The following is a 27557-nucleotide window of genomic DNA, read 5'->3' on the forward strand; positions in this document are numbered from 1 at the left end:
AAATTGTTTGGTCAGAAAGAACTTTTTACGTACAGCACGAACAGAAAATAATTTTTCTATTAAATTATTTTAAGGTTATTTTTGAGTAACTTAAAAGTTATAACGTCTCTATCTATGGCAAAAAAAAAAAAAAAAAAAAAAAACGAACTATTTTTGCCTTAATAATTACAGCAGCAGAAAATTGCAGAGATTTTGAATATAACTCCTATTTTTGGATCTAAGGAAGAATTAAAGCAACAACAACATATTGCACCAAATGAAATCTTTTGCAGACATGAACAAACTAGAGGATTGATTGGACGGTCTCATCTAATTTAATATCCTCTATAGTAATCAACTTAAATAAACGTAAAGCCTTTTTTATTGCTACTTAAAAGAAAGCAGCAGCTATTTTATTTTTAAACCGTATAATTATTGAAATGTAAATTGCTGTTCGTATTCTTAACTGATATATATATATATATATATATATATATATATATATATATATATATATACACACACACACACATTTTGTTTTTTTATGGTATAAATGACTGTAATTTTAATCTCAACTGCTTAAATTTAGATGCTACTTCATGGAAAATGTTTTCTTCCTCTCTCTCTTCAGACAATAAACTGTACATGGAGGATTTTTTTTTTGAACACAATTCGCCAATTATTTTTCTACGTTTTTACGTTTACATACTGACACATAAGGAAAGTATATTTGAAGTACTTTGTACCTAAACCAAATGAGAGACTAATTTATTTTTCAAAAATTATTGATAATGGGAAACTAACATCGCTCAATTCTAGATGAAATTCTTATGTGGCTAGCCAAAAATGTTGTATTTTTCCGTTGAAGGAGATTACTTACATTTTTGAAGACTAAAGATATTTTACATGCATTTTTTAAAATAACTCAATAATTACTTCCAGACTTATTAGTTAAAAGAAGACATGTTTTCAACACAAAATGAATAACCAATTTTGAACCTTTACCGAATTCCTTTCACAGAAAAACTTATGACTAAGCATTAAAAAGTAGCAGTGACCGCCATTCAAAATAAGTATTGCTACACTAGTGTCTATAAGCCATAAAAATATGTCATTTCACTTCCTGAAAGTATATTTTCAGTTTGACCGTAATAAAAATGTCTGTAAAAAAGAAGGGAAATTCCGAAATTCCATGAAGTGAAAAGTAACAAAATAAACATGGACTACAAAGCCCAGAAGCAGTCGCGGGCTTTCCTTTCGAATCGAGTTCACTTTGGTCACAGGTGGTGAAACAGATCTAAGCGTAGTTCAAGGTCGAAAGCTATCGCTCGCCCCAGGAAATAGGAAGGGTAAACTGAAAGATCTTGACACTAGTACGTGAGGTGCAGTTCGATCATTTGGAAGTGTCACTGGATTGCGTTAGAGAAGATATTAGCACCCGCAGAACTTGCTGAATTATTCACAAAACGTTTATTTATAATTTGTTGACTTTCAAATTACTTTTTTTGTTTTAACAAAAGTGTAATTTGGAAAATTATCGCTAATTCGTATATTATAACTGCAAAATAATTGTCGGACATTTGCAATTAAAACTCATGCATCATCATTTTTTAAAATGAAGCCCGAGTAGCTAACTTTATTTGAAAAAGTCGATTCACAGAACTTGAAAAATGTTTCTTTTTGTTCAAGTTTTTCTTACTGCTGCACAATTTTAATTCCGCTTTACTAAGTTACAATCCTATCCCAATGAATTTAGCAGACAGAACAGAAGCAAAAGCTTATGGCAACATTTTAACTGAATTTTTGCGGTTGGAATTGTTACAAATATGTTCCGCAAAAGGGCGTTCAACACTTCGAAGTACAGTAGAACTTCGTTTATCTATCCCTTGTTTATCCGAATATCCATTTTCTTGGGGTCGAATTTGTAGTTTAAAAAATTATCATCATTCATAATTTTTAAGTTACGGTTACGAGAACGGAACAATAAGTACGCTAAACGTTCACATAAATTATTCTGATTTAACGTACAATTCCCGCACAGATAGTACTAGTAATCTAACAGACATTACGGTGTACTTGGAACGTCAGTCTGACTCCACTGAAGCAGAACTATTAATGATAAAGTTATAGCGCGAAACGATGCTATGTAATTTCGTTAAAAAGGATTGTTTTCGCTGTAATATAAGGTACGTTGGCTTATTTAGTTATTTGTTTCACTTATTACCCACATCACCCGGATTATCCTGATTTCCACTTATCCGGATGGCTTTTGTTCCCAGTGAGTCCGGATAAATGAGGTTGAACTGTATTAACCAATTACCGTATTATTAGTGCACTTACGTCATCAAAATTTTTATATCAGCCAGCTAAGACAACGTAGGGCCGCCTGCCTTGTCTAATGGTTAGAAAAGTCTAACTGCGATAGGAAAGTCCAAGTTCGAATCCCGGCTCGTGCATAGACGTACTTTCTCTCTCCTGTCCTTGTACTTTCTTTGTGTTAATGTGTTGTGCTGTGAATGGTTTCCTACCCTATAAGTGGTCCTTATGGCATGTGTGTACTGTAGAAGTCAGACTTCACACTAAATTACGGTACAATTGGAAAAGTGAAGCAGCGCACCCCAATATGCCAGCCTAGCTGACACACAACAAAAACAAGATAACGCGGCATGCACTTGAACTTACGAACGCATTTACCCAATATTTTAACTGATCCCCTCCACCATTTGCATTTTTGTTGAAAATGCCCAATATTTCTCAAGGAGATGCGCATGGGCTGTAAACGACTTTCTTTTCCATTCTTAGAACTTTTGTTTAAGTGGGTCAGCAGTAGTAGAGCGAATTTGTTTTCAAGTCAGCAAAATCTGTGAAGTCTGTTAAATCTGCGAAAAGTAATGTTTTTTTTAATACAATGTCTCATTACTGAAGATTTCATCTGACTGTGATTGTGTCGTAATAACAGCGAATTTAACTCATTTTCGAACATTCAGTATAGCAACATTTTCAGAGATTGGCTTACTAAATACTTCTCGTGAAATCATGAAATCAAAGACAGTTTAACAACAATTAACCATATCCATGGCTATGTCTCAGACACCAGTTGGATAGGCATAAAAGAGCACAAAAGACAAAACTTCGAATGTGGACAGATGTTCATTCAACATTTTAAACAAAGTACTTTTCCATACTTAGCAATGAGAAATTAAAGGAAAAGAACCAAAAACATTGCAATAAAAATACGTACATATACGCGTTTAAGAATTTAAAAAGTGTCACAATGGGCAAGTGCAATGAATATTTAATTACTGTTTCTAAGAAATTGAACAAAGTAATTACTCACTGATTTTAAAACAGTTGTTTGAAGAAAAACGAAATAATCAATTAGTGAAAATATGTATTAATACTGCAGTGTGAGGAAGACAATACTTTTAAATTAAGATAAATACTATCCATAAATTCTTTCAATGTTCAATGCAACTGTCGAAGTACTTACAGTAATTTAAAAACAAAATGATAAACATTCTTTCTCTCTCTCTCTCTATACATATATATATTTAAATTTCCAAACTGAATACTAATTTTTTAAAGAAGTAAAACACGAAAAACCAGAATTCCTAAGAAAGAGAGTAAAAATAAAAAGTTTATAAGAAAGAAAAAAGCACTGAAGAAAGCTTTCAAATGTTGTAAAAACCTCTGAATGTAAAAATAAATAGGAAAACATAAGTAGTTATTTCAAGAAATGCTTCAATTTTTGAAATTAATTGCTCGAATTGCAATCAACATTGTCAAAGATGAATTAAATTTAAATGTCTGCACTTACGATTGCATCAAGCGAGCCTTTCGTGGTATTTAATTGTTGGTAAACTATCGGAAAAACCGCAATGATTTCAAATTGCTATCTGTTGCTATTTTATGTTTATTTACAAATAAAATTTTTGTAGCTAATTTAAGCAGGGTTCTTTAAAATGATTTTAAATTTCATATTTTTGATTCTGCTTTTGCGAATAGGCAGAATTTTTTTAGCAGCGGTTATACGTTAAGGTCAAGAACTTCTAAATAAAATACAAATGAATGTTTCGTGATGGCCACAGCAAAGCTAGTTAGTGAAGACATTTAAAGCTTTGTGATGATTAGATTTCATCGTGTCTCTGCAGAAAACCACCTCAATAAATATTTTGATTGGAACAGGATTCTTGCTCAACATCAAAGCCACGGGAAGGCTTGAGAGTCAATGGACTTCTCGATTAACACACAAAGGCTAGAAGGATTCTTTTCAAAACGGTTTCTTCAACAACTATAATTTACTTTGCGTCCGCCGTTTCGAAGATTCCTACGTGCTTCGAGAAGAAACGACTCTTAAACGAAAACGAGAATTATAATGTGTTTCGAACAAAGTGAATAGGCTTAACTCTTTCCAGAAGTACGTTTTTTTTTTTTTTTGTTTTGGATAACAAATGTGTTAATAAGTTGAGAATGTGGATAAATATACATTTGCTCTTTGTCATATGAATATCAATTACGAATTCACATATTGGTCATTGAGCAGAGCGTTAAAATAGTATTTTCCAATTTTCCATCCAATGTCTTAGAATGTAAAATTTGTGCATTTGTTTTCACCTGTATCGAGCTTTAAAAAAATAATTTATAATTGCATATCAAGGAAAAATTTAATTTTTGAAAACTCATTCTATTTAAAAATATTTTTCGAAATGTCAAACAAATTGTGGTACGTTTCCGTCGATAGATCATTTATGACTGGACACTCCATGCTATTGCTACTTACATTTTTTTAGAAAATTTGTTTTGAAATTAAAAAAAACGATGTTCATGGTTGATCGAGTCGTCCCAGTAAATACGGCTTGGCGTGAAAGACAAGTTATATCGTCAGCTTTCAGGAAAAAATAATTAAATAAAAATCTCCACTTTTGAGACATTGTCAATTTATACTTTCGAAGTTATGGAAAAAACAGCTAAGATCATTTTTCTTGTACCCTCAGCTCTTAAAGTAAGTTTAGTCAATTTTTAAATTGCATAACTGGTTTACATCACGAAATTACTAACTGAAAAGTCTGGTTTATCGCACTTATTCAACAAATCTTTTTTCTGAACTAAATCACTTTTTCCAGAACGCCAACGATATGAAATCGTTTTTAGAACTTACATCAGTGATGTCGTATTCTAAAAATGAGGACTTAATGATATTTACCAGAACGCCATAGATATAAAATAGTTCAGGATTTGTAGAAGTGATTTCATATTCTAAAATTGTCATTGTCAAAAGATTCCAATACAATCACTAAAGTGCAGTTTTTTCGAATTTTTTCAAAGCATTTTACACATTTTGCATGAAAAAATGTAAGATATGATTAAAGTTTCAAATTCATTGTCATAAAAATATAATAATAAAAATATTATACTCTGCAAAATTTCACTCCTTCGTGATCACACGAAAAAGTATTGAGTTTTGACAAGGCAGCAATTACTGCAAAGAAATGTGTTATTGAAAACACTTTGTACGGGAAACTTTTTTGTTAACAATACAATAAACTCCCGATTATCTGCGATTCACTTAGCAATCAGGAACATGTATTTTCGCAGCAAGAAGCAAAAATCAATGGCTGTTTTTTTTTTCTCGAAAAACTGTAAATTTAAGCTTATGGTTGTTTATTTTTTAATCATTTATTTACTTTTTTTGAGCAATCACATTGCTTATTGTTCTCATTTGACTGTTTTGAATTCCTATGATTTTATTTTTCCTCCGACTCCCTCTGCATCACCGGCGTCGACCTGCCGCCTCATGATGCTGCTCCACTAGCGAAAATCGTCTCCAGGTTGCGTCACTTACTTGCCTACACTTACACTTACGAACACACACGCATACATACAGACAGACACCAATACATACACACACATCTACACATACACACAACTACCCACACATACACACAACTACCCACACATACTCCCCCCACACATACACATACCCCCCACACACACAAACATACCCCCCTACAAACACACACGCCTACATACATACACTCGTGATTGCGAAAAACATAATTTGAATTCAGCATGTCAAAGTTTTTTTTTTTTTTTTTTTCGTTTTCTTTATCATACATGCCATGCCCTTTTCTTTATTGATGTTAAGTTCTGTTGCACAAAAATACAAAACACTTTTACTGTACTGAATATTTTCACTGTACCAAGTACTATGTATCAATACAACCATGTTTTTGAGGTAGAATAATTTTTACCTTCGTTGTCTTTTATTTTAGCATTTTTGAGGATTATCCCCGATTTTTATTATCCTCGGCACTTAAGCCACCTAATTCCGTGGATAATCAAGATTTTACTCTACATCTTTACCTAAAAAAAAGCTTCCTGAACTACTGACAATGGGTCAGACAATACCAATTCTTTTAAATTGTATCTTCCCGAGAAACGTTCAATTACTATATTTCCTTCAAATTTATTTCCAAATCAAAATCCGCACGAAATATCTGTTCATAGCTTTTGGATATTAATTCTAAATTTCACTTACCATTTACTAATAAACCAATTGTAGTTCTTACTTGTTATTAGCCACCTAGATTCGCCGCCTCAACTTGTAGCACATGAGGATGATAGATACTCCCTATAGAGGTACACAGGCGATTCGGTGCCTGACATAGTGAGGATGCCATCTCTTTACTGAGTCTATGGGCTTGGCGAAAAATTTAAGAGAAATCTCCAAGTTGATGACTTTTTTGGCTTCAAATTTGGCGAGCAATTGGTTATTTTCCCAACACTTGGCGACTTTTCGTCATGACTGTTACGTGAGCATTATCACTGTTACGTGACACTCAGTATCCCATTACAATTGACCTTTAGCGTAACGAACATACATACATACATACATACAGTGTATTTCAATATAAGTCCAACCTCATATTTGAAATCAATAGCACTTAGTATAGAAGAACTCATTTTCTGATAGCTAGAATACTCTTTGGTACAAATGCTTAAGAAGAATTTTTTTAAATGTATTTTTCTCAATTTTTCGTGTAAATTGCATTTTACGAACTGTTTCACGAATATAGATTCGCTTTTATAAACTTTTGCATCAACACGCTTGTTTGAGCTAAATTTGCATCAATTTCATAGTTACGTCTTACTACGGGAGTACGCTAAATGCTTCACTGTTTTGGAAACCGAATTCAGCACTTGGTTTTACACAAGCGAAATGGGTCGCCAGTTGTTACTTAAAGGAGTAAAAAAAAAAAAACCATGTGCAAAAAGATTAAAAAATATTTAAAAAAAAAAACTTTTTAAACAGATCCCGTAATTTCGTGACCAATTCTTTGCGACTTGAAAATGCTTACAACATGAGAATTTCATATGGGTGCCTATCAACATAGACACCCAGAGACAGTAAAACTATCGCAAGAGATTAAATTCTGGAAATATAAGCTTATAAACTTTAGCCGGATAACATAACCTTTTGATATTTTAGCAGTTTTAGTATTGTGATAAAGAAGTTCGGCAATTCGGTATGTTTAAAAATAATATCAGCTGTAAAATTCATTAAAAAGCACAGACAAGATCAGTTGAAGTTCGCCCAAGAAGTAAAATCCTGGATATAACATTGGCAATATAAGTAGTAATATTCAATGATGATAACAAACGTAACTTTGACGGCTGACAATTATAGCTGTGAGAGACGGTGGATAAACTTTAAGCGGAAACAGAAATTCTGGGGTAAGCCAGTTTCCATGATACCTAACTAGACCAGCAGCTAGAACATTCAGGCGAAACCAGTCACTCAAAACAGTTCTTGCATGAGTTTGACTTTATTTCAGCAAACCTCTACAGTCGAGCTCGTTCATAATGAGCCATGTTTTAACGAGAACTCGGATTTAACGAAGAAATAAAAAATATTTGGTTGGTACAATGTTATGGCTATGGGAACAAAACTCGATTTTAACGAGCAAACCCCTCTTAAAGCGAGTAATATTTTTGTATTGCATAAAATATCTGTTGATTTTCTCCACAGAAAAAATTCTTCTATTTTTGGAAAAATTCCACAAACATTTTGAATTCTATCGAAAGTTAGAGATAAGACATAAATCATGAGAACAGTTGATGTCAATGCCTTTTTTTGAAATTCGTGGAGTAGAGCAGGATTGAAAAATGATATATATTTGTTGAAGAGAATACTATGATCTCCGAAACATACTTCCGAGGATATTGTAGCTGTAAATCCAGACAGAGAAAAAAAATGAAAGCGACCACGATAACGGCAAATGTGAAGAATTAGAAGTAAAATAGCCCTCGACATACTTGCTTCTTAAGTGCAGAAAAACTTCAAACTATTTTAAAGCCACGGATACAAATCACGATGTTTTTTGGATCCCACGTTCCTCAAAAACCATAATGTGAATTAGACAATAAGACAGTTAACGTCAAAACACCAACTTCTTTGATACCGTATATAAATATAAAAATAACAAAGCAAGCATGTAAAATTTTAATGATTTTTTTTTTCACAAACCCATTTCTTTACGAACACTCAGTTCTATCGAGCAAATTTCGCGGAACCCTCGCCCTCGTTATAAGCGAGTTCGACTGTAGTAAATTTTTAAACGACAGTGGTGTAAGTAGTTGAAAAATATTTTGAAGCCAGTTACTAGAATTTTTTTTAAGGAAAAGTTGAGATGTAAGAAAAAAAAGTAATATGTTTTAAGTAGCAAATCCTTCTTTTAAAATTTAAATTTACGCTACACCGATTTTCCTGTAGATGTTTTTACAAAACCTTTAAGTTCCTGAAACTGTTTTAAAGAGGACTTGCGCCACTTTCACGTCACTGTTGATGTAGTGTTGTTGTTACTTATCTCGAAATTGTCTAGCAGGGCTAGACAATCCCGATAAATCCAAATATCTCCAGGAAGTCCAGGAAAAATAGTGGGTTCCTTGTTCCCACATTGTTCGTGTAGTACAACTACTGTTACTGTTACTACTGTACTGTTCTAGTAGTACAACATGTTCAAGTAATACAATTTGTAACTGGAACCTAAATAAATAAATACATAGTAACTCAAATAATAAAATTTAAAAAAGCATTTTAAACGATATGAAAAATTTTAATACAAAAATAAACGTAGAGAGCATTTGAAAGGACTTGTGTAAAAATAGATGTTTGTTTATCAGCACAGTACGCCGACAAATTCACTAGCTTTCACTTTTATCACCATTTTGGCTTAAAAAACTTTGAATTCGCTTTAAACTTCTTCTGCTGTTGACTGTTGAGAGGAAAAATCTGAAAAAAAGGGCAATTGTCAGCAAAAAGCCAAGAATATATGGGTCGTTCGAGAGAAAACGTAACTTTTAAACGCAAAATTTTTTTCAATTTCGAAACCTTTTGTTCCCCTTTTTTTTTCATTCTTTCATAAAAGAATGAAAAAAAAGGTTACTTCTAGTAGAAAGTTACCTACTAGAACAAAATTACTATTTTGATGTTAAATTGGCCTCAATTTTTAAATATTAAAAGTTTTTTTCATTTTTTTTTTATTTCCGTGAACAAGGCATTTTATTTTCTTTTTTTATTTATAAGTAAAATAATTAGAACTTAGCTGGGCCATTGTTTACGGTTACTTCTAGTAGCTAACTTTCTACTAGAAGTAACCATAAGCAATGGCCCAGCTAAGTTCTAATTATTTTACTTATAAATAAAAAAAGAAAATAAAATGCCTTGTTCACGGAAATTTAAAAAATGAAAAAACTTTTAATATTTAAAAATTAAGGCCAATTTAACATTAACGTAGTAATTTTGTTAATTGTGCATACAATCAGCTATTGTAATGATTAGTGGGAACATAATTTTAAATTCTCTTAATTAAAGTACGGCTTAGTTAGTAGTGTCAAATGTATGTTAAAAAATAGTATTTAGTAAATTTGAGGACATACTGGCAATTTATAATTTTGGCAGAATGCCTATTATTGATGTACTCCCCCCCCCCCCATTATTTATTTTCACCTCAGAAATAATGACATTGATAAGGTCTGTCACGGAGGTGAGGAATTTGCCATTAATATAGGCCTAATAGATACAATTTTCAGGAATTTTTTTTTTCTTCGTTGATACAATCTCCACATGTTAAGCACGTAAAAACGCGTTCACTTCTTTTTTTAACATTAATTTACATCGCTGAAATTCAAGTTCACGGAGGTGAGAAGACAGAGTAACCACACTAAGTTTTTAAAGCAAAATCTATCTTCTTGTTTTTTGACAAAAATATCACAACTTCAACTATGGCTGAAAATAAACAAGTGGGATCCCTTGTATCATGGAAAAAAATCGATGTCATTAATGCCATGTGTTAATGAGGAATGGCATTTTGAGTTTATGTAACGGAGGTGAGAATTTTTTGTGTGACAGACCTCGTTATGCTCCTAAAACGAATTAAATCCCAATAGAAATTTTTTTTAAATGCACTAGTCTTGAGAATTTAGTGCTTGAGACACTTGTGAGCAAAAAGTTATAAAAATTAAGTTTATTATTTTATTTAAACAAGTTATTAAGCATCATTATGAGCTACACCACACGGAGGTGAGAATTCACATGTTATGAAGCAAAACAATATTAAAAGAATTAAAAAAAAAAATGTTGACAGATTTATATGGATTCATTTATGGGGAATGTAAAACATATTGTTAAATGAACTATTCTTAAAGTTTTTACTGAAAAGTGCGTGTGACTTAAAAGTTACACTTTTGGGGAGAATGACCCATATACTTTGGCAGGCAAAACGGTTAAAGCGAATAGCTTAACAAAGCTTAACTTCAAATAAATATTAGAGTATATTAAAAAAAATAGTTACAACGTTGTCAGATTCGATGCTTCTCGTAAAATTTACAATAATGCTTTGAAAACGCCATTTATTTGCTAATGTTTTACTTGAATCGATTATTTCAGAAAGGACATAAGACCAACTACTGCAACTTTTCAGGAACCAATAAAATGTGATTATTTCATTCAGAAATGAAATAAATTCTACGAAAATCTTTATGACTAATCTAGCCACAAGTAGGATCATTACCTCACGTTAAATTATGTTTCATTTCCGTTACTGAAATTAATTAAAATTTTTTTTATTTGGCCTCTATGGGAATTTTTTTTTTTTTTTTTTGTCCTTGTCTTGTCCAGCTTTGCGTACCAAGTTCGATGTACATATTAGTATGACTATGTTCAAAATTGCACTGAATAATCATCTTGATATTTGTTATTTCTTCCAACAACATGAAAATTTTCCCTTTATACTCAATATTGGCAAAGGTAGTTCAACCGAAAAGCGTTACTTTGCAATATTTTCTTGAAAACCGTCTTTAAAATAGCTAGTCTGAAACCGTTCCTTTGATGTTCTATCGAATATTTAAACATCATGAATGTTGGCAATTGAAAACATTTGTCTCCCTGTAGAATCTTTTTCCCAAATTTCAATTTTGGGAGATAAGTCCTTTTAAAAAATGAAGGGCACCTGTTTTAGCAGTTACAGATTTCATTGTTTTCAACAGATGTGACGGTGAATCTTTATGTAATTTCAGAATTTCACTTATAAGAGATTGGATTTCACATGGGAATAATCTGTCATATTTGTTTAACATAAATTTTACTGTCGCAAAATCCCGGTCGTAAAGGACAAACAAACGTCCTTTAAGAGGAAAGTCAACAGAAATCTTGTTAAATATCTTTAGTTTAACTTCTAGAAAAAATCTCCTACAGTGTTGTCCTTATTTTGACCAGCGTATACCTCAGTGAAAGCATACAGTTTTTTTCGCAGTTCCTAGAGTGATGTAAATAAAACCCCTGAGAAATTAGCTAATTTCATTCTGATAACGTGATTTCGAATCCCCTCCTAACCCCACGAACTGACGAACCTACCATTACCGAAATTATGCTGGATCAAAATTAGTTATTTGTTTTTACTTCATTCTGCCAAAAAATTTATTTCTTCTATGATCTTGCCTTTGCATCTTACTATTTCTTCCTTCGCATTTAGTGCAGAAAGGGCATAAGTCCGGGACTTATGCAATTTCTGCACTAAACGAAAAATGTGACTCCTAAATAAAGTGCTTTGTTGTGCAAGGATTGGCTTCCCTGCTACACTAGTCGGATGTCTCTACATACAAATAAGGAAAAACCAAAGCTAACTAAATTTTGAAAAATCGTGACTTATGCCCTTTCTCCAACAATCGATTCACTTGTACTTGCAGCATATACAAATGAAAGTATTGCTGTTAATTTATAAATTTACTTTCTCAAAAATCTTGCAAACAAATTACCTATAATTATTTTAATAATGAATTCTAAAAATATATGTTATTAAATTAGCATCTGTCAGGTAAAACATTCTTTTAAAAAAATATTAAACGTTTATATGCAATGCCAACATTTGAGTAAAATCCCAACCAAGGGTAGGGTAAGTGACTAGTTATGGGCAGTAATGAACAGATTTGCCTTGCACTATCAACATTAAGGTTGTGATAGATTTTCCAGGAGCACCATCAGCGAGTTTTAAAAATAGCATCTTTCAAAATCATCTCCACAACATTTTTTCGAAACTTAAGTTTTTATCTACTATGTAATGTATTATTTTAATGCTCCTCGGTCAGCAATAGTGAATTTTCTTTGCATTTAAATTTTTGAAGGGTTTCTTCCTTAAGGACCTGACGTTGATGTTTTTTCATCTCGCAGTTTTATAAGTATGTACTCATTACTTAGCTTTCTTCTGATCACATACTCGTAAGTATAACTTGCCATTAACTAAGATACCATCTAAGATCCTTTTAAGCTATGCCCATAATTAGTCGGTTAAAAATAAGTATTTTAGTTATGCATGCATATCATCGTAATTCTATTCTTGGACATTCTTACTCTAAATTATTTAGTTAAAGACTGATGATGAAACAAGTTTGGCAAATTATTAATTAAAAATAGAGCTATGGAATAGTTAAGTTTTTTTTTTAATTTATTTTTGTTGCTGTTGTTTGGACGAACCTTTCAGAACCAATTTGTCAGTTATGCATTTTTTATGTTTAATGTTGTTCATATCTAGGCAAATCAGTTTGATAACAGTGTAAGATTTTTTTTTTTTTTTTTTTAATATTGTTGAATACGTTTTTGCGTATTTTCTGAAAATAAATGAATTTAGTTAGCATGACTATTACTAGTTTTTAGTATGACCATAACTAAGCGAGTAGAACCATATCTGGACAAACCAGTGTATTTAAATCTATATTTCAAGAAATATATATAAATAAAAATTGCAAATTAATTATTGTATCACAGCTATAAAATTGTAATTGCTGAATTCTGAAACCGTAATAATTAGTTTTCCCGTTAAATAGAAATGTTGCATTTGTATCCAAATACTGAAAAAATCCTTAAGCGTGTTCATAACTTGTCATTTACCCTACATAAACCATAAACGAGGTATTTTTCATAAAAAAAATTGCATTACTTCATTACTTCAGCCATTTTTGCTTAGCATTTACACAAAAGTCTTTTTACTTTATTTTGAAAATGAAGATGTAAAAGAAAAAAAAAAGTACCGAGCTAAAACCATACCTTTGCCATAATCTTGACAAATTTATCAGGAAATTCTCTAAAACTTCTTTTTCTTCTTGTTGAACAGTCTGAAAGTTAAAAAAAAAAAATTGTTACATTAAAGTATAAAAGCTTATACATATTCTAAAAATACTAAAATTAATTCATAGCAAACAAAATATACGATTGATATCAACGTTTCAAAAATAAAGACGCATCTATAAAAATATGCAGTTTAAGCAGTGAACGACAGGATATTTCTTTTCATTATATATGAATTTATATAAAGTCGCATAATTAGAATTGACTCGCAAAAAAAAAAAAAAAAAAAAAGAAACCTGTCGTTTATTTGATAACGAAGTTGTAATACTCAATTTATTGAACTACAAAGTAGTAGCTAATTGAGAAAAGATAAAATGGAGGCAGTGAAGTAAAGACCAGAAGTCACGTGATAGATTTAAAGCAAATCATTGGGAGAAAACAGGTTTCTTTCTCTTGTTTCGATCAAAACGTGCCAACCATTCGTCGTTATTAAGTCACGTGATTTGGGGTCTTTGGGTCAGCTTTTGCTAAGCCAAAGAGTGGACCTGCCTCCTCCATTTACTAATTCCTGCTCTTAGTAGTTGCTGTTTTGCTGTTAACCAGCGGTTATCAACCTTTTAGAGATGGCGCAGTATAGCCTATTAAAGTTCTTGCACCAAAAAACCGAATCAAACCAACCAGCCAACCTTTTAGCATTTGTAACCCAGTTTTGATCGAATACAGGTGCACGTCGATTGCGGATAATACAGTCTAAAATTCACCCTTATAATTTGTTTATTTTTTATTTACATTACAAGGAGTTATGTGTACCGCCTTTAGTTACTTGAAACCTAAACGCAGATTATCAATTATTTTTAACGATAACACTTTTAATCTGGAAATATATGTAAAATAAATGTAATAAAAGATCCCTTACTTATTGTTGGATCGCATTTGGCATCACAAGGATGTTCACACACGTCATATAATTTGTTGAAATGAAGACCTTCTGGACATATGGCAAAGTACGGCTTCCCTTCAGAACACTGATAAAAAGACGAGCAATTCCCTGTGACTGGATAGAGCCCCTCTGGATCAGGACATGGAAACAGTGCATTGGATGTCGTCGTTGTTGACTCTGGTTTTTCAGACGGAGTAGTACAGTCTACAGTAAAACATGGTTAATAGAGAAGCAAAATAAGAAAGTTTCTACATTTTCATAATACCAGGTAAAAATAAGCGTTCGATGAATACATTGTTTAATTTAAATGTTTCTGCAGAGCAACAGTTACGCCAACAGTATACTCATTGCACACGACTACTCTACTGTGTCTTTAATGAATCAATACATACAGGAATATATAAACACATACAGGAATAAAAACATACAGCAATATATACTTACAGGATGTCCGAAAAATACTTGACACATTTTAAAAATTCATAGAAAAGCATCAAATTGCGCAAAAATATATGGTTTGGTACATAATACATCACAAGTTCAAGAATTTTTTAAGACATCATGAAAAAAAATGAAGGAAAATAAAGAAAAGGAAAACGAAAGGAAAAGTAATGAGTAATCACTGTATCGTCACAGTAAGAAAAACAAACGCCATGTGAGGATGTTAAACATTTTATCAAACAGAAAGCAATACCATGCATTATCTGAGTTCAATACGTGTACCGTTTACGGACATGGGATGAATTTGTTTGCCATTTAGATGTGGTTCGAGCAACATACGGTGCACGCATTGAACTCTGGTAGTGAAAGGTTATTGCTTTCTGTTTAATAAAATGATTAAACATCTCAAATTGCGTTTGCTTTTTTTTTACTGAGACGATACAGCCGTCACAGTAAGTTACTTTTAATTACACTTTTTTCCTTTTTTATTTTTTATTTTTTACAATGTCATAAACAATTGGAACTGTGGTGAAGTATTGTGGCGGCTATTCATACGACAATTTGTTGCTTTTCTAAAGATTTTAAAAATCTGTTAAGGACTTTTCGGACATTCTACATTCAATTTAGCAGGGTCAGTGTTAAAGCAAGTCAATGGGTGCTCAGTTGTAGCTGCATTAAAGGTGTCTGTTATACATACCGACGTGTGGAAAGAAAGAAAGAAAGACGGACTGCTGCAGGATGGTTATTCATCATTCTACTAGTTTGTGAACTTACTTGTATACACATAAAACTGCTTAGGAGGAATAATAGATGAAATGCAGTTTAATTTATATTCTTTTGCTGCGCGTAATTAAAGGAATTACAGGTTGCATCCAGTATATTGCAACATTCATCCTCATTCTACAAGGTGATTCGAAACGACAAACACAATTTCAAGTACTCACATTTCCTGCACTATACGTTGTACATGAATTTTGTGCGGTATATTCGAAAGGGGATACTGTACAATAATGAATACCACCCCTAGAATTTTCCAGAATTGTGCTGTAGCGCCAGTTAATGCGTTAGTTACTGTGATGTTGTTACTGCATCAGTTGTAAGCGACATGGCTTGCACTTGGCACTTCAGTTCTGGACACCGTGGGGGTTCGGTTTTGTGGGGTTCGTGAGAGATGCTGATTGCGTACTACTTCTTCCCACATACAGTAGACTCCCGATTATCCGCGAGCGGTTTATCCGCGGGGCGGATTATCCGCGAATCAATTAACAATTACGAACATGTATTTTCGCAGTAAAAAGCGAATACTAGTGGCTGTTTTTTTTTTTAAATTGTAAATTTACACTCGGTTGTTTTTGATTGATTGATTGATTTAATTTTATTATTATTATTACTATTATTTCTGTGCGTTCTTCATCGTACATACACTTGTTTGTTATTGATGTTAAGTTCGGTTGTGCAAAAATACAAAACATTTGTACTGTACTCTATATATATTTTCACTGTTTGCAGAAAGTGTTATGCATCAATACAGTTAAGAATTTGAGATAGGACAATTTTTACCTGATTTGTCCCCCATTTTAGTCTTTTTGCGGTTATCCGCGATTTTTATTATTCGCGGCAAGTAGGGGAATAATGAGAGTTCTGCAACAGGAGGCGGTGGCGTTAGTATGCATCTACAATCCGCCTCCCCCTCCCACTCTTCCTCCCACCGCCTCCTCCACTTCCTCCCCACCCCCTCCCGACCTTGGGGTTGACCCTCCCCACGACCGGGGCCGCCGCGAGAACCCGTAGAAGGTGACGAGGGTTTTTCCCGCGTTTTAGATATTTTTCCCGCGTTTTCGGACTTAGAATATTTTGAACTTGTTGTCATGGTATCCACAAAGTTTTTACTTTTTGGATGGCAACACTTGTTTGAGTTTCGGTTTTGGAATGGCAACACTTGTTGTCATGACAACCAGAGTTTTTAGTTTTCGGTTGGCAACACTTGTTGCTATGTTTTAACTTATGCTATGTTTAACGTCGGTGGCGCCATCTATTGAGAGGTTGATTTTTTATTTCCGGACTTTGAATATTTCTGCGAATTTAATTATTTTTATTTTTTACAGAGTGTCGCTGCTGGGAATCGATCTCCAAAAGGTCTTAGTAGCTGTCAGATTTAGACACGCGCAAACTGACCAAGCTACTAAGACCTGAGTGTAAGCACGTTAATTATCATCTCAATATAATTTTCACATGTGCTAAATGCTCGTGGCGTCATCTATTGAGACTTTGAAGATTTTCCGTGATTTTTTGGACTTGGAAATTTTTTTTTTTTTTAAATCTTCGTTTTTAGGGAATGGCAAAATGTTGCAATTGTTGCCATGACAATGTGTGATACTTTTTGCCATACCATCCAAAAGTCTTTTGATCTTTAATTATTTTCGGGCGTTTTCAAACTTGAAATATTTTTCGAACTTTATTTTTTTTTTCAGGTATTTTAGAATTCAAATATTTTTTACATTCAAGTCTTAGACTATTTTGACGTCTTTCGTTCTTTTGCTTATTTTCGAGCGTTTTCAAACTTTGAATATTTTTCACAAGTTAGATTTTCTTTTTTTTTTTTTTTTTTTTTTCATTGTATCAATCAGCTTTAATATTCAATACGATTTATACATTTTCACGAGTTAATTTTAATCGCCATATCAATCTTAATTCCGATAGTATTAATTACTGCATAACATTAACAAATTTTCATGGAATTTAAAAATCATCTTGTATATTTTTTTCAGTAGGTAAATTTCTCACTCAAGTTACATTTCATCACTACATATGCTTTTCAAGAGTTTCATTTCATTTAATTAATTCTAATAATTTTTTTCATTAACATATACCTACATCTCAATTTTCATCAAATTCAAGAATCATGTTTTTCACTTTATATGTTACTGTTTATTATTTTTAGACTTCTATCATATTGTTTCCGAAATTACAAATTAATTTTAAATAGTTGCAAATATTTTTTTTTTATAGCTGTTGATTAATTTATCGCATTCAAATTTAATCAAAGTAATTCAACGATTGGTAATTAACTTTACCAGTTCACCAAAAAAAAGCATTCAACGCGCAAATCATACAACAAAACTTAGAAAAGCTAGTTTTTACAAACTTCGAACCATTTTCAAAATATATACACTCCTCAACAAAAGGAAAATTATCTTTTAACACTAATTCAAAATCACAATCAAACATGCCCTCACGCGCTTAAATATTTTCATACATTTACCAAAGTGATGAAAAATGTTCCCGCTATTATATTCAAAATACAACTCTTTCAATATAGTTATTTTCCAAGACGAAAGTTAACAAGTTTTTTCTAAATTATTACTTTACAGCCAACTAATTTCATTAACAGAGTTTTCAATACAATTTATGAATTTCAGTTTTATTTATTAATTTTTCATTCGCATGCAAATAAATTCAAAGTCGCATATTTCATTCAAGTCGGCTTCAATTTTGTATAACTGAAGAAGCTTCCAACAAAATACTCCCACATCACAACCAAGACTTACAAAAGATATTTTTACAAAATTTCATATCATTTCAAGAATATACACACTCATATAAAATCCCCAACAGAATAAAATAAAAAGTTTGCTTAACACAATTTTAGACCTATCACAAGTACTATATTTGCTCCTTTTTAAGAATTTTCATTAAACTTCGAATTAATTTAATACTAGTTCATGATCAACATAAACAGATAGGAACAGACACATACAATCTTCGTGAAAAAAAAAAAAAAAAAAAAACCGGAATCAATAGTAAATTTATCATACGAAGAAAAAAATATTTTAAAGTCAAAAATCCAACCTTTGTAGGAAAAGACTCCTCCAATACTTATGCATTGATGCATTATTGAAGATAATGAATAATATTACAAAATATGCGTCGATTTTAAATTTAACAACGGCATAAAATGTAATATTATCCAAACTTCATTTCCATGCCTTCCTAGAATGTTCTGACTGCAACCAACACTCTCTTCACTAAGCGTCCATCCACATCGAAAGCACAATGGATAATGAAAGATGAAACATAGGCTTATCTCAGATTTTATCTTATCATAGTGAGTCATGGAATTCACGTGGTAAGATTTCAACTCAATACTAACGGCTGTAAACACATGTGACCTCTTTTATCGCCCAAAAACTTAATTAAAGAAGATACATCGATTTAAATCTTTATTTGAAACTAATTTCCTAATTAATTTCAAAACCACTGTCGACGATTTATTTATTTTTTATTTTTTCCCGAACTTGAACTGTCTACAAAGTTATTCTATTCTATTCGTTTCTCATGCACACACACACACACACACACACACACACACACACACACACACACACTTAAAGACTTAATTTTTTCTATTCGCAATCAGTCCACCATAACATTTCACATTTTGAAAAAGACCATAGTTATTACTTTTTTAAATTGAGTTGTTTTCCAATGATTATTTCACTGTGGAGATTATTTTCAATGCGTTCTTATTCTTTTAATAGTTTTCATCAATTAAGCATTACAATTATTTATTCTTCCAAAAACATAGCGATTTTCACATTTCCAAAACATATTTCTAGTGATTTTATTTTTACAACAGCGAATTCAATTTCCTTAGAAATTTTCGAATGTATTTTGTCATATTAAAACGAATGCAATATTCAAGTTATACATATGTACATGGTATAGCAATCAACCTTGAATGAATAATTGCAGGTCTTAACATATAAAAAAAATTTCAAGTTGTAAGAATATTTTTTTTTTTTTTGTTTCAAAACAATATTTTTTCAAACTTGTAATATTTTTCTACTTAGAAAATGAAATCAAATATTTTTTTTTCTTCAATTATATAAAATGTTTTTAAGAATTAATTTCTCAAACTTGTAATGTATTTCCACTAATTAAAAAAAATCAATTTTTTTTTTCAATCATATAAAAATAAATTTTTAATCTTACAAAAATAATTTTTTCCGCAAAAATATTTTTTTTCAAAACAAAAAATAATATTTTTATAACATATTATTTTTTTTCTTTTCAATCTTTTTTCACAAAACTATTTTTTTTTTTTCATTTTTTTTCAAACTTACAAAAATAAATTTAATCAACTGAATCTTCAAACAGAATGATTTAATTAATTTTAAAACTAGCAATCACTTTACTTTTTGTATTAATAACAACTATTGTTAATCCATTTACTCTTTGCACTCTCAGTATTAATTAGCACACATGCATTACAAATAATAGTAATGTTTAAGATACTTATAAATCATTTACTCAAGCTTTCAAATATCCAATTATCATGTTATTGTTCAATCATGTGCGGGAACTTGTAATGAAACTTTACTCATCAATCGAAATTATAAGCGAAAATATCACATTTTTAGCAATTAATATAATCATACAATTAACTTTGAATTTAAGAAAAATAAAAACTATTATACACTTAGTAACACATAGGTCGAAATGGTTTACGATCAGGTGAGTGTCTTTTATCAATTGAGAGAACAACATAGTTGAGAAAGAGCGCTCACATTTCATATTAGAATTTATAAGTCTTTAAGGTATTTCTCCAATATTGAATTCAGTATTAATACGTATGAATTTCAACATGTGAATGTGACTGTATATTATTTTTCAACCCATTAACTTGTTTAAGGTTCACTATCATAATTTTCAACTTTTTCTTAGCATATGTTGAAATATTTTATGTGTGTCAATCTATTGAAATATCACAAAAATCATATTCTCACTCAAACTTTATTACAATACCATACAGTGAAACAAACAAAATACAGCCATTCTAAAGCTTGCTTACAAGAAAACGCATGTAGAAATTTATGAAAGATTAATTTCAAAGCACAAATCATCAACTATATACAACGCAAAGCAACAAAACAAGTTTAACTGCCTTAAAGGATAACAGATACATTTTGAAGGATAGAGGTAATTCATTTATAAAACTTATTAATTTACTACTTAGCTAAAGGTGCGTATTTCGCAGTCTGAACTTCCACATTGACAATATGATCCAACGTCCACCCAGATCCAAGTTGTATAAACACCTCTAAGGCGTTTTCAACCTGACCAATAGCATCATTCAAATGTTCTAAGATAGTGTCCTTAACAAGTTCTATTCGCATTACACTTCTAAAATAAGAAGTAATCAAATTATCATCATCATCACCAACATGACGACTCAGCACTGCCTTCATTACTATGCACCATTTAATGCTTCGTTTTTCATCTATTTCATCCTCCAATATTTGAATAATTTGGAGTCTTAACTCATCAAAACACATTTTTATGTCTTGAGAATTTTTAGGAGCAGGTGTTACAAACTCCGTAGCAAAAACACCGAATGTAGTTTGTCGAGTAGGTTTTAATCTCTTTGGGACATAAGTTTTCACTGTAACTTGCTTCACTACACTATGCATAACACGAACGTGATGCAAAAGGGTAGATTTACTAGCAAGCACTTTTTCCGCACTGATCACATGTATAGCTTCGTCCATGTATCAGTATATGCCTTTTCAAACTATCCTCTCGTTTAAACTTTCTGTCACATTTCGAACATGCAAAGGTGGTAGTAGAATTATGAATCTTCAAATGACGATTCAAAGCAGATTTCCACTTGAATGACTTTCCACATTCTTGACATATGAATGAGGGACCATGCTCCTTAATATGTAGATTCAAATGCTTTCTTTCATCGAATAGCATGTCGCACTTTTCACATCTATAAGACTTCTTTCTAGAATGTATCTTTTGATGACTTCTCAAAGTAGACTCACGCCCAAAGGAAGCATTACATTTCATACAACAAAATGGTTTCATTCCTGAATGAGTCTTAAGATGTTGATTCAAATTTGAATTTGAACTAAATTGCTTCCCACATGAAGCACATACCTGTAAAAGATATAAAGGAAAAATAAATCAAAAATTATCAGAAACTTTTTTTTATTTAAGTCAATTCTATCATTGAAAATAGCATTTAAAACACTAGCACATATGAAGTTTCGTGCTATATACTTTCTCAACATCATTTCATCATCTAAATTTAAACTCAAATGAAATGTAAATAAATACATAAAACGTGAAAACAAAACTCCTGTTTACATCATATTCAATTCTTTTAATAAGACAAGAATCCGAAAGTTGAAATTTTATAAAAGTTCATTTAAAAATACAGCACACAATATCGTTTACTGTTCCGCTACCAAAATTCCGCATGTACAATTTTTCCACTAAACTAACAAGCTTCTTTAGAATATTAAAGTAAGATGCTTATCAAATAAGCGCAAACCTTCAAGAAAGCACATTCTATGAAAATATTAATCAATTTTCATGAAATGATTATTTCGTACTCACACTTTTGAAATAGAAAAATTGGTGAAATCTTTACCCAAAATCATTTATTATATTATTTTCATACTGCTTGAGCCCTCAAATATTTCAACAAAAGAATTATCACATAACACACTCAAAAATAAATACTTACATGTGATGATAAAACATCTTCACGACTCACTCCACCATCAACAATATTCGAGTTTTCCCTATGATTTTCCATTAGAAAAGCTCTAAAGAAATTCGAAACACCAAGTTAAAATTTTCAACTGTTCGAAAAAGTTTTTCGATAGAAGTTAACTTCAGCACAGAAAACCTCCCGTCACGATCGGAATGGAATCCAAACCACCAAATGATCTTTCGAAGTAACCACATCAAATTTATACTTTCGAAGGATGCATTAAGCTCATTGGTTCTCTCATCCATTTCATTTAGCATTCTCATTGGTTGATAATTTCACCTTTTTTGTTTAACGCATCCTTCGAAAGTATAAATTTGATGTGGTTACTTCGAAAGATCATTTGGTGGTTTGGATTCCATTCCGATCGTGACGGGAGGTTTTCTGTGCTGAAGTTAACTTCTATCGAAAAACTTTTTCGAACAGTTGAAAATTTTAACTTGATGTTTCGAATTTCTTTAGAGCTTTTCTAATGGAAAATCATAGGGAAAACTCGAATATTGTTGATGGTGGAGTGAGTCGTGAAGATGTTTTATCATCACATGTAAGTATTTATTTTTGAGTGTGTTATGTGATAATTCTTTTGTTGAAATATTTGAGGGCTCAAGCAGTATGAAAATAATATAATAAATGATTTTGGGTAAAGATTTCACCAATTTTTCTATTTCAAAAGTGTGAGTACGAAATAATCATTTCATGAAAATTGATTAATATTTTCATAGAATGTGCTTTCTTGAAGGTTTGCGCTTATTTGATAAGCATCTTACTTTAATATTCTAAAGAAGCTTGTTAGTTTAGTGGAAAAATTGTACATGCGGAATTTTGGTAGCGGAACAGTAAACGATATTGTGTGCTGTATTTTTAAATGAACTTTTATAAAATTTCAACTTTCGGATTCTTGTCTTATTAAAAGAATTGAATATGATGTAAACAGGAGTTTTGTTTTCACGTTTTATGTATTTATTTACATTTCATTTGAGTTTAAATTTAGATGATGAAATGATGTTGAGAAAGTATATAGCACGAAACTTCATATGTGCTAGTGTTTTAAATGCTATTTTCAATGATAGAATTGACTTAAATAAAAAAAAGTTTCTGATAATTTTTGATTTATTTTTCCTTTATATCTTTTACAGGTATGTGCTTCATGTGGGAAGCAATTTAGTTCAAATTCAAATTTGAATCAACATCTTAAGACTCATTCAGGAATGAAACCATTTTGTTGTATGAAATGTAATGCTTCCTTTGGGCGTGAGTCTACTTTGAGAAGTCATCAAAAGATACATTCTAGAAAGAAGTCTTATAGATGTGAAAAGTGCGACATGCTATTCGATGAAAGAAAGCATTTGAATCTACATATTAAGGAGCATGGTCCCTCATTCATATGTCAAGAATGTGGAAAGTCATTCAAGTGGAAATCTGCTTTGAATCGTCATTTGAAGATTCATAATTCTACTACCACCTTTGCATGTTCGAAATGTGACAGAAAGTTTAAACGAGAGGATAGTTTGAAAAGGCATATACTGATACATGGACGAAGCTATACATGTGATCAGTGCGGAAAAAGTGCTTGCTAGTAAATCTACCCTTTTGCATCACGTTCGTGTTATGCATAGTGTAGTGAAGCAAGTTACAGTGAAAACTTATGTCCCAAAGAGATTAAAACCTACTCGACAAACTACATTCGGTGTTTTTGCTACGGAGTTTGTAACACCTGCTCCTAAAAATTCTCAAGACATAAAAATGTGTTTTGATGAGTTAAGACTCCAAATTATTCAAATATTGGAGGATGAAATAGATGAAAAACGAAGCATTAAATGGTGCATAGTAATGAAGGCAGTGCTGAGTCGTCATGTTGGTGATGATGATGATAATTTGATTACTTCTTATTTTAGAAGTGTAATGCGAATAGAACTTGTTAAGGACACTATCTTAGAACATTTGAATGATGCTATTGGTCAGGTTGAAAACGCCTTAGAGGTGTTTATACAACTTGGATCTGGGTGGACGTTGGATCATATTGTCAATGTGGAAGTTCAGACTGCGAAATACGCACCTTTAGCTAAGTAGTAAATTAATAAGTTTTATAAATGAATTACCTCTATCCTTCAAAATGTATCTGTTATCCTTTAAGGCAGTTAAACTTGTTTTGTTGCTTTGCGTTGTATATAGTTGATGATTTGTGCTTTGAAATTAATCTTTCATAAATTTCTACATGCGTTTTCTTGTAAGCAAGCTTTAGAATGGCTGTATTTTGTTTGTTTCACTGTATGGTATTGTAATAAAGTTTGAGTGAGAATATGATTTTTGTGATATTTCAATAGATTGACACACATAAAATATTTCAACATATGCTAAGAAAAAGTTGAAAATTATGATAGTGAACCTTAAACAAGTTAATGGGTTGAAAAATAATATACAGTCACATTCACATGTTGAAATTCATACGTATTAATACTGAATTCAATATTGGAGAAATACCTTAAAGACTTATAAATTCTAATATGAAATGTGAGCGCTCTTTCTCAACTATGTTGTTCTCTCAATTGATAAAAGACACTCACCTGATCGTAAACCATTTCGACCTATGTGTTACTAAGTGTATAATAGTTTTTATTTTTCTTAAATTCAAAGTTAATTGTATGATTATATTAATTGCTAAAAATGTGATATTTTCGCTTATAATTTCGATTGATGAGTAAAGTTTCATTACAAGTTCCCTCACATGATTGAACAATAACATGATAATTGGATATTTGAAAGCTTGAGTAAATGATTTATAAGTATCTTAAACATTACTATTATTTGTAATGCATGTGTGCTAATTAATACTGAGAGTGCAAAGAGTAAATGGATTAACAATAGTTGTTATTAATACAAAAAGTAAAGTGATTGCTAGTTTTAAAATTAATTAAATCATTCTGTTTGAAGATTCAGTTGATTAAATTTATTTTTGTAAGTTTGAAAAAAAATGAAAAAAAAAAAAAAAAATAGTTTTGTGAAAAAAGATTGAAAAGAAAAAAAATAATATGTTATAAAAATATTATTTTTTGTTTTGAAAAAAAAATATTTTTGCGGAAAAAATTATTTTTGTAAGATTAAAAATTTATTTTTATATGATTGAAAAAAAAAAATTGATTTTTTTTAATTAGTGGAAATACATTACAAGTTTGAGAAATTAATTCTTAAAAACATTTTATATAATTGAAGAAAAAAAAATATTTGATTTCATTTTCTAAGTAGAAAAATATTACAAGTTTGAAAAAATATTGTTTTGAAACAAAAAAAAAAAAATATTCTTACAACTTGAAATTTTTTTTATATGTTAAGACCTGCAATTATTCATTCAAGGTTGATTGCTATACCATGTACATATGTATAACTTGAATATTGCATTCGTTTTAATATGACAAAATACATTCGAAAATTTCTAAGGAAATTGAATTCGCTGTTGTAAAAATAAAATCACTAGAAATATGTTTTGGAAATGTGAAAATCGCTATGTTTTTGGAAGAATAAATAATTGTAATGCTTAATTGATGAAAACTATTAAAAGAATAAGAACGCATTGAAAATAATCTCCACAGTGAAATAATCATTGGAAAACAACTCAATTTAAAAAAGTAATAACTATGGTCTTTTTCAAAATGTGAAATGTTATGGTGGACTGATTGCGAATAGAAAAAATTAAGTCTTTAAGTGTGTGTGTGTGTGTGTGTGTGTGTGTGCATGAGAAACGAATAGAATAGAATAACTTTGTAGACAGTTCAAGTTCGGGAAAAAAATAAAAAATAAATAAATCGTCGACAGTGGTTTTGAAATTAATTAGGAAATTAGTTTCAAATAAAGATTTAAATCGATGTATCTTCTTTAATTAAGTTTTTGGCCGATAAAAGAGGTCACATGTGTTTACAGCCGTTAGTATTGAGTTGAAATCTTACCACGTGAATTCCATGACTCACTATGATAAGATAAAATCTGAGATAAGCCTATGTTTCATCTTTCATTATCCATTGTGCTTTCGATGTGGATGGACGCTTAGTGAAGAGAGTGTTGGTTGCAGTCAGAACATTCTAGGAAGGCATGGAAATGAAGTTTGGATAATATTACATTTTATGCCGTTGTTAAATTTAAAATCGACGCATATTTTGTAATATTATTCATTATCTTCAATAATGCATCAATGCATAAGTATTGGAGGAGTCTTTTCCTACAAAGGTTGGATTTTTGACTTTAAAATATTTTTTTCTTCGTATGATAAATTTACTATTGATTCCGTTTTTTTTTTTTTTTTTTTTTCACGAAGATTGTATGTGTCTGTTCCTATCTGTTTATGTTGATCATGAACTAGTATTAAATTAATTCGAAGTTTAATGAAAATTCTTAAAAAGGAGCAAATATAGTACTTGTGATAGGTCTAAAATTGTGTTAAGCAAACTTTTTATTTTATTCTGTTGGGGATTTTATATGAGTGTGTATATTCTTGAAATGATATGAAATTTTGTAAAAATATCTTTTGTAAGTCTTGGTTGTGATGTGGGAGTATTTTGTTGGAAGCTTCTTCAGTTATACAAAATTGAAGCCGACTTGAATGAAATATGCGACTTTGAATTTATTTGCATGCGAATGAAAAATTAATAAATAAAACTGAAATTCATAAATTGTATTGAAAACTCTGTTAATGAAATTAGTTGGCTGTAAAGTAATAATTTAGAAAAAACTTGTTAACTTTCGTCTTGGAAAATAACTATATTGAAAGAGTTGTATTTTGAATATAATAGCGGGAACATTTTTCATCACTTTGGTAAATGTATGAAAATATTTAAGCGCGTGAGGGCATGTTTGATTGTGATTTTGAATTAGTGTTAAAAGATAATTTTCCTTTTGTTGAGGAGTGTATATATTTTGAAAATGGTTCGAAGTTTGTAAAAACTAGCTTTTCTAAGTTTTGTTGTATGATTTGCGCGTTGAATGCTTTTTTTTGGTGAACTGGTAAAGTTAATTACCAATCGTTG

At 31.0% G+C, this 27557-nt stretch overlaps 1 protein-coding gene across 1 annotated transcript; it reads right to left on the minus strand.

Annotated features, from left to right (window-relative positions):
• Positions 1–9056: 9056 nt before the first annotated feature.
• On the minus strand, positions 9057–15731 carry LOC129223203 (probable endochitinase). Its single transcript, XM_054857770.1, has 4 exons — positions 15707–15731; positions 14517–14744; positions 13580–13647; positions 9057–9271 (listed from the first exon to the last, which is right to left on the minus strand). The coding sequence occupies exons 1-4, from the start codon at positions 15729–15731 to the stop codon at positions 9200–9202; spliced, it is 393 nt and encodes a 130-aa protein (XP_054713745.1). The 3' UTR covers positions 9057–9199.
• Between the last annotated feature and the right edge of the window lie 11826 nt (positions 15732–27557).

Source organism: Uloborus diversus, chromosome 5 (genome assembly GCF_026930045.1).
Source record: "Uloborus diversus isolate 005 chromosome 5, Udiv.v.3.1, whole genome shotgun sequence".
NCBI lineage: Eukaryota > Metazoa > Arthropoda > Arachnida > Araneae > Uloboridae > Uloborus > Uloborus diversus.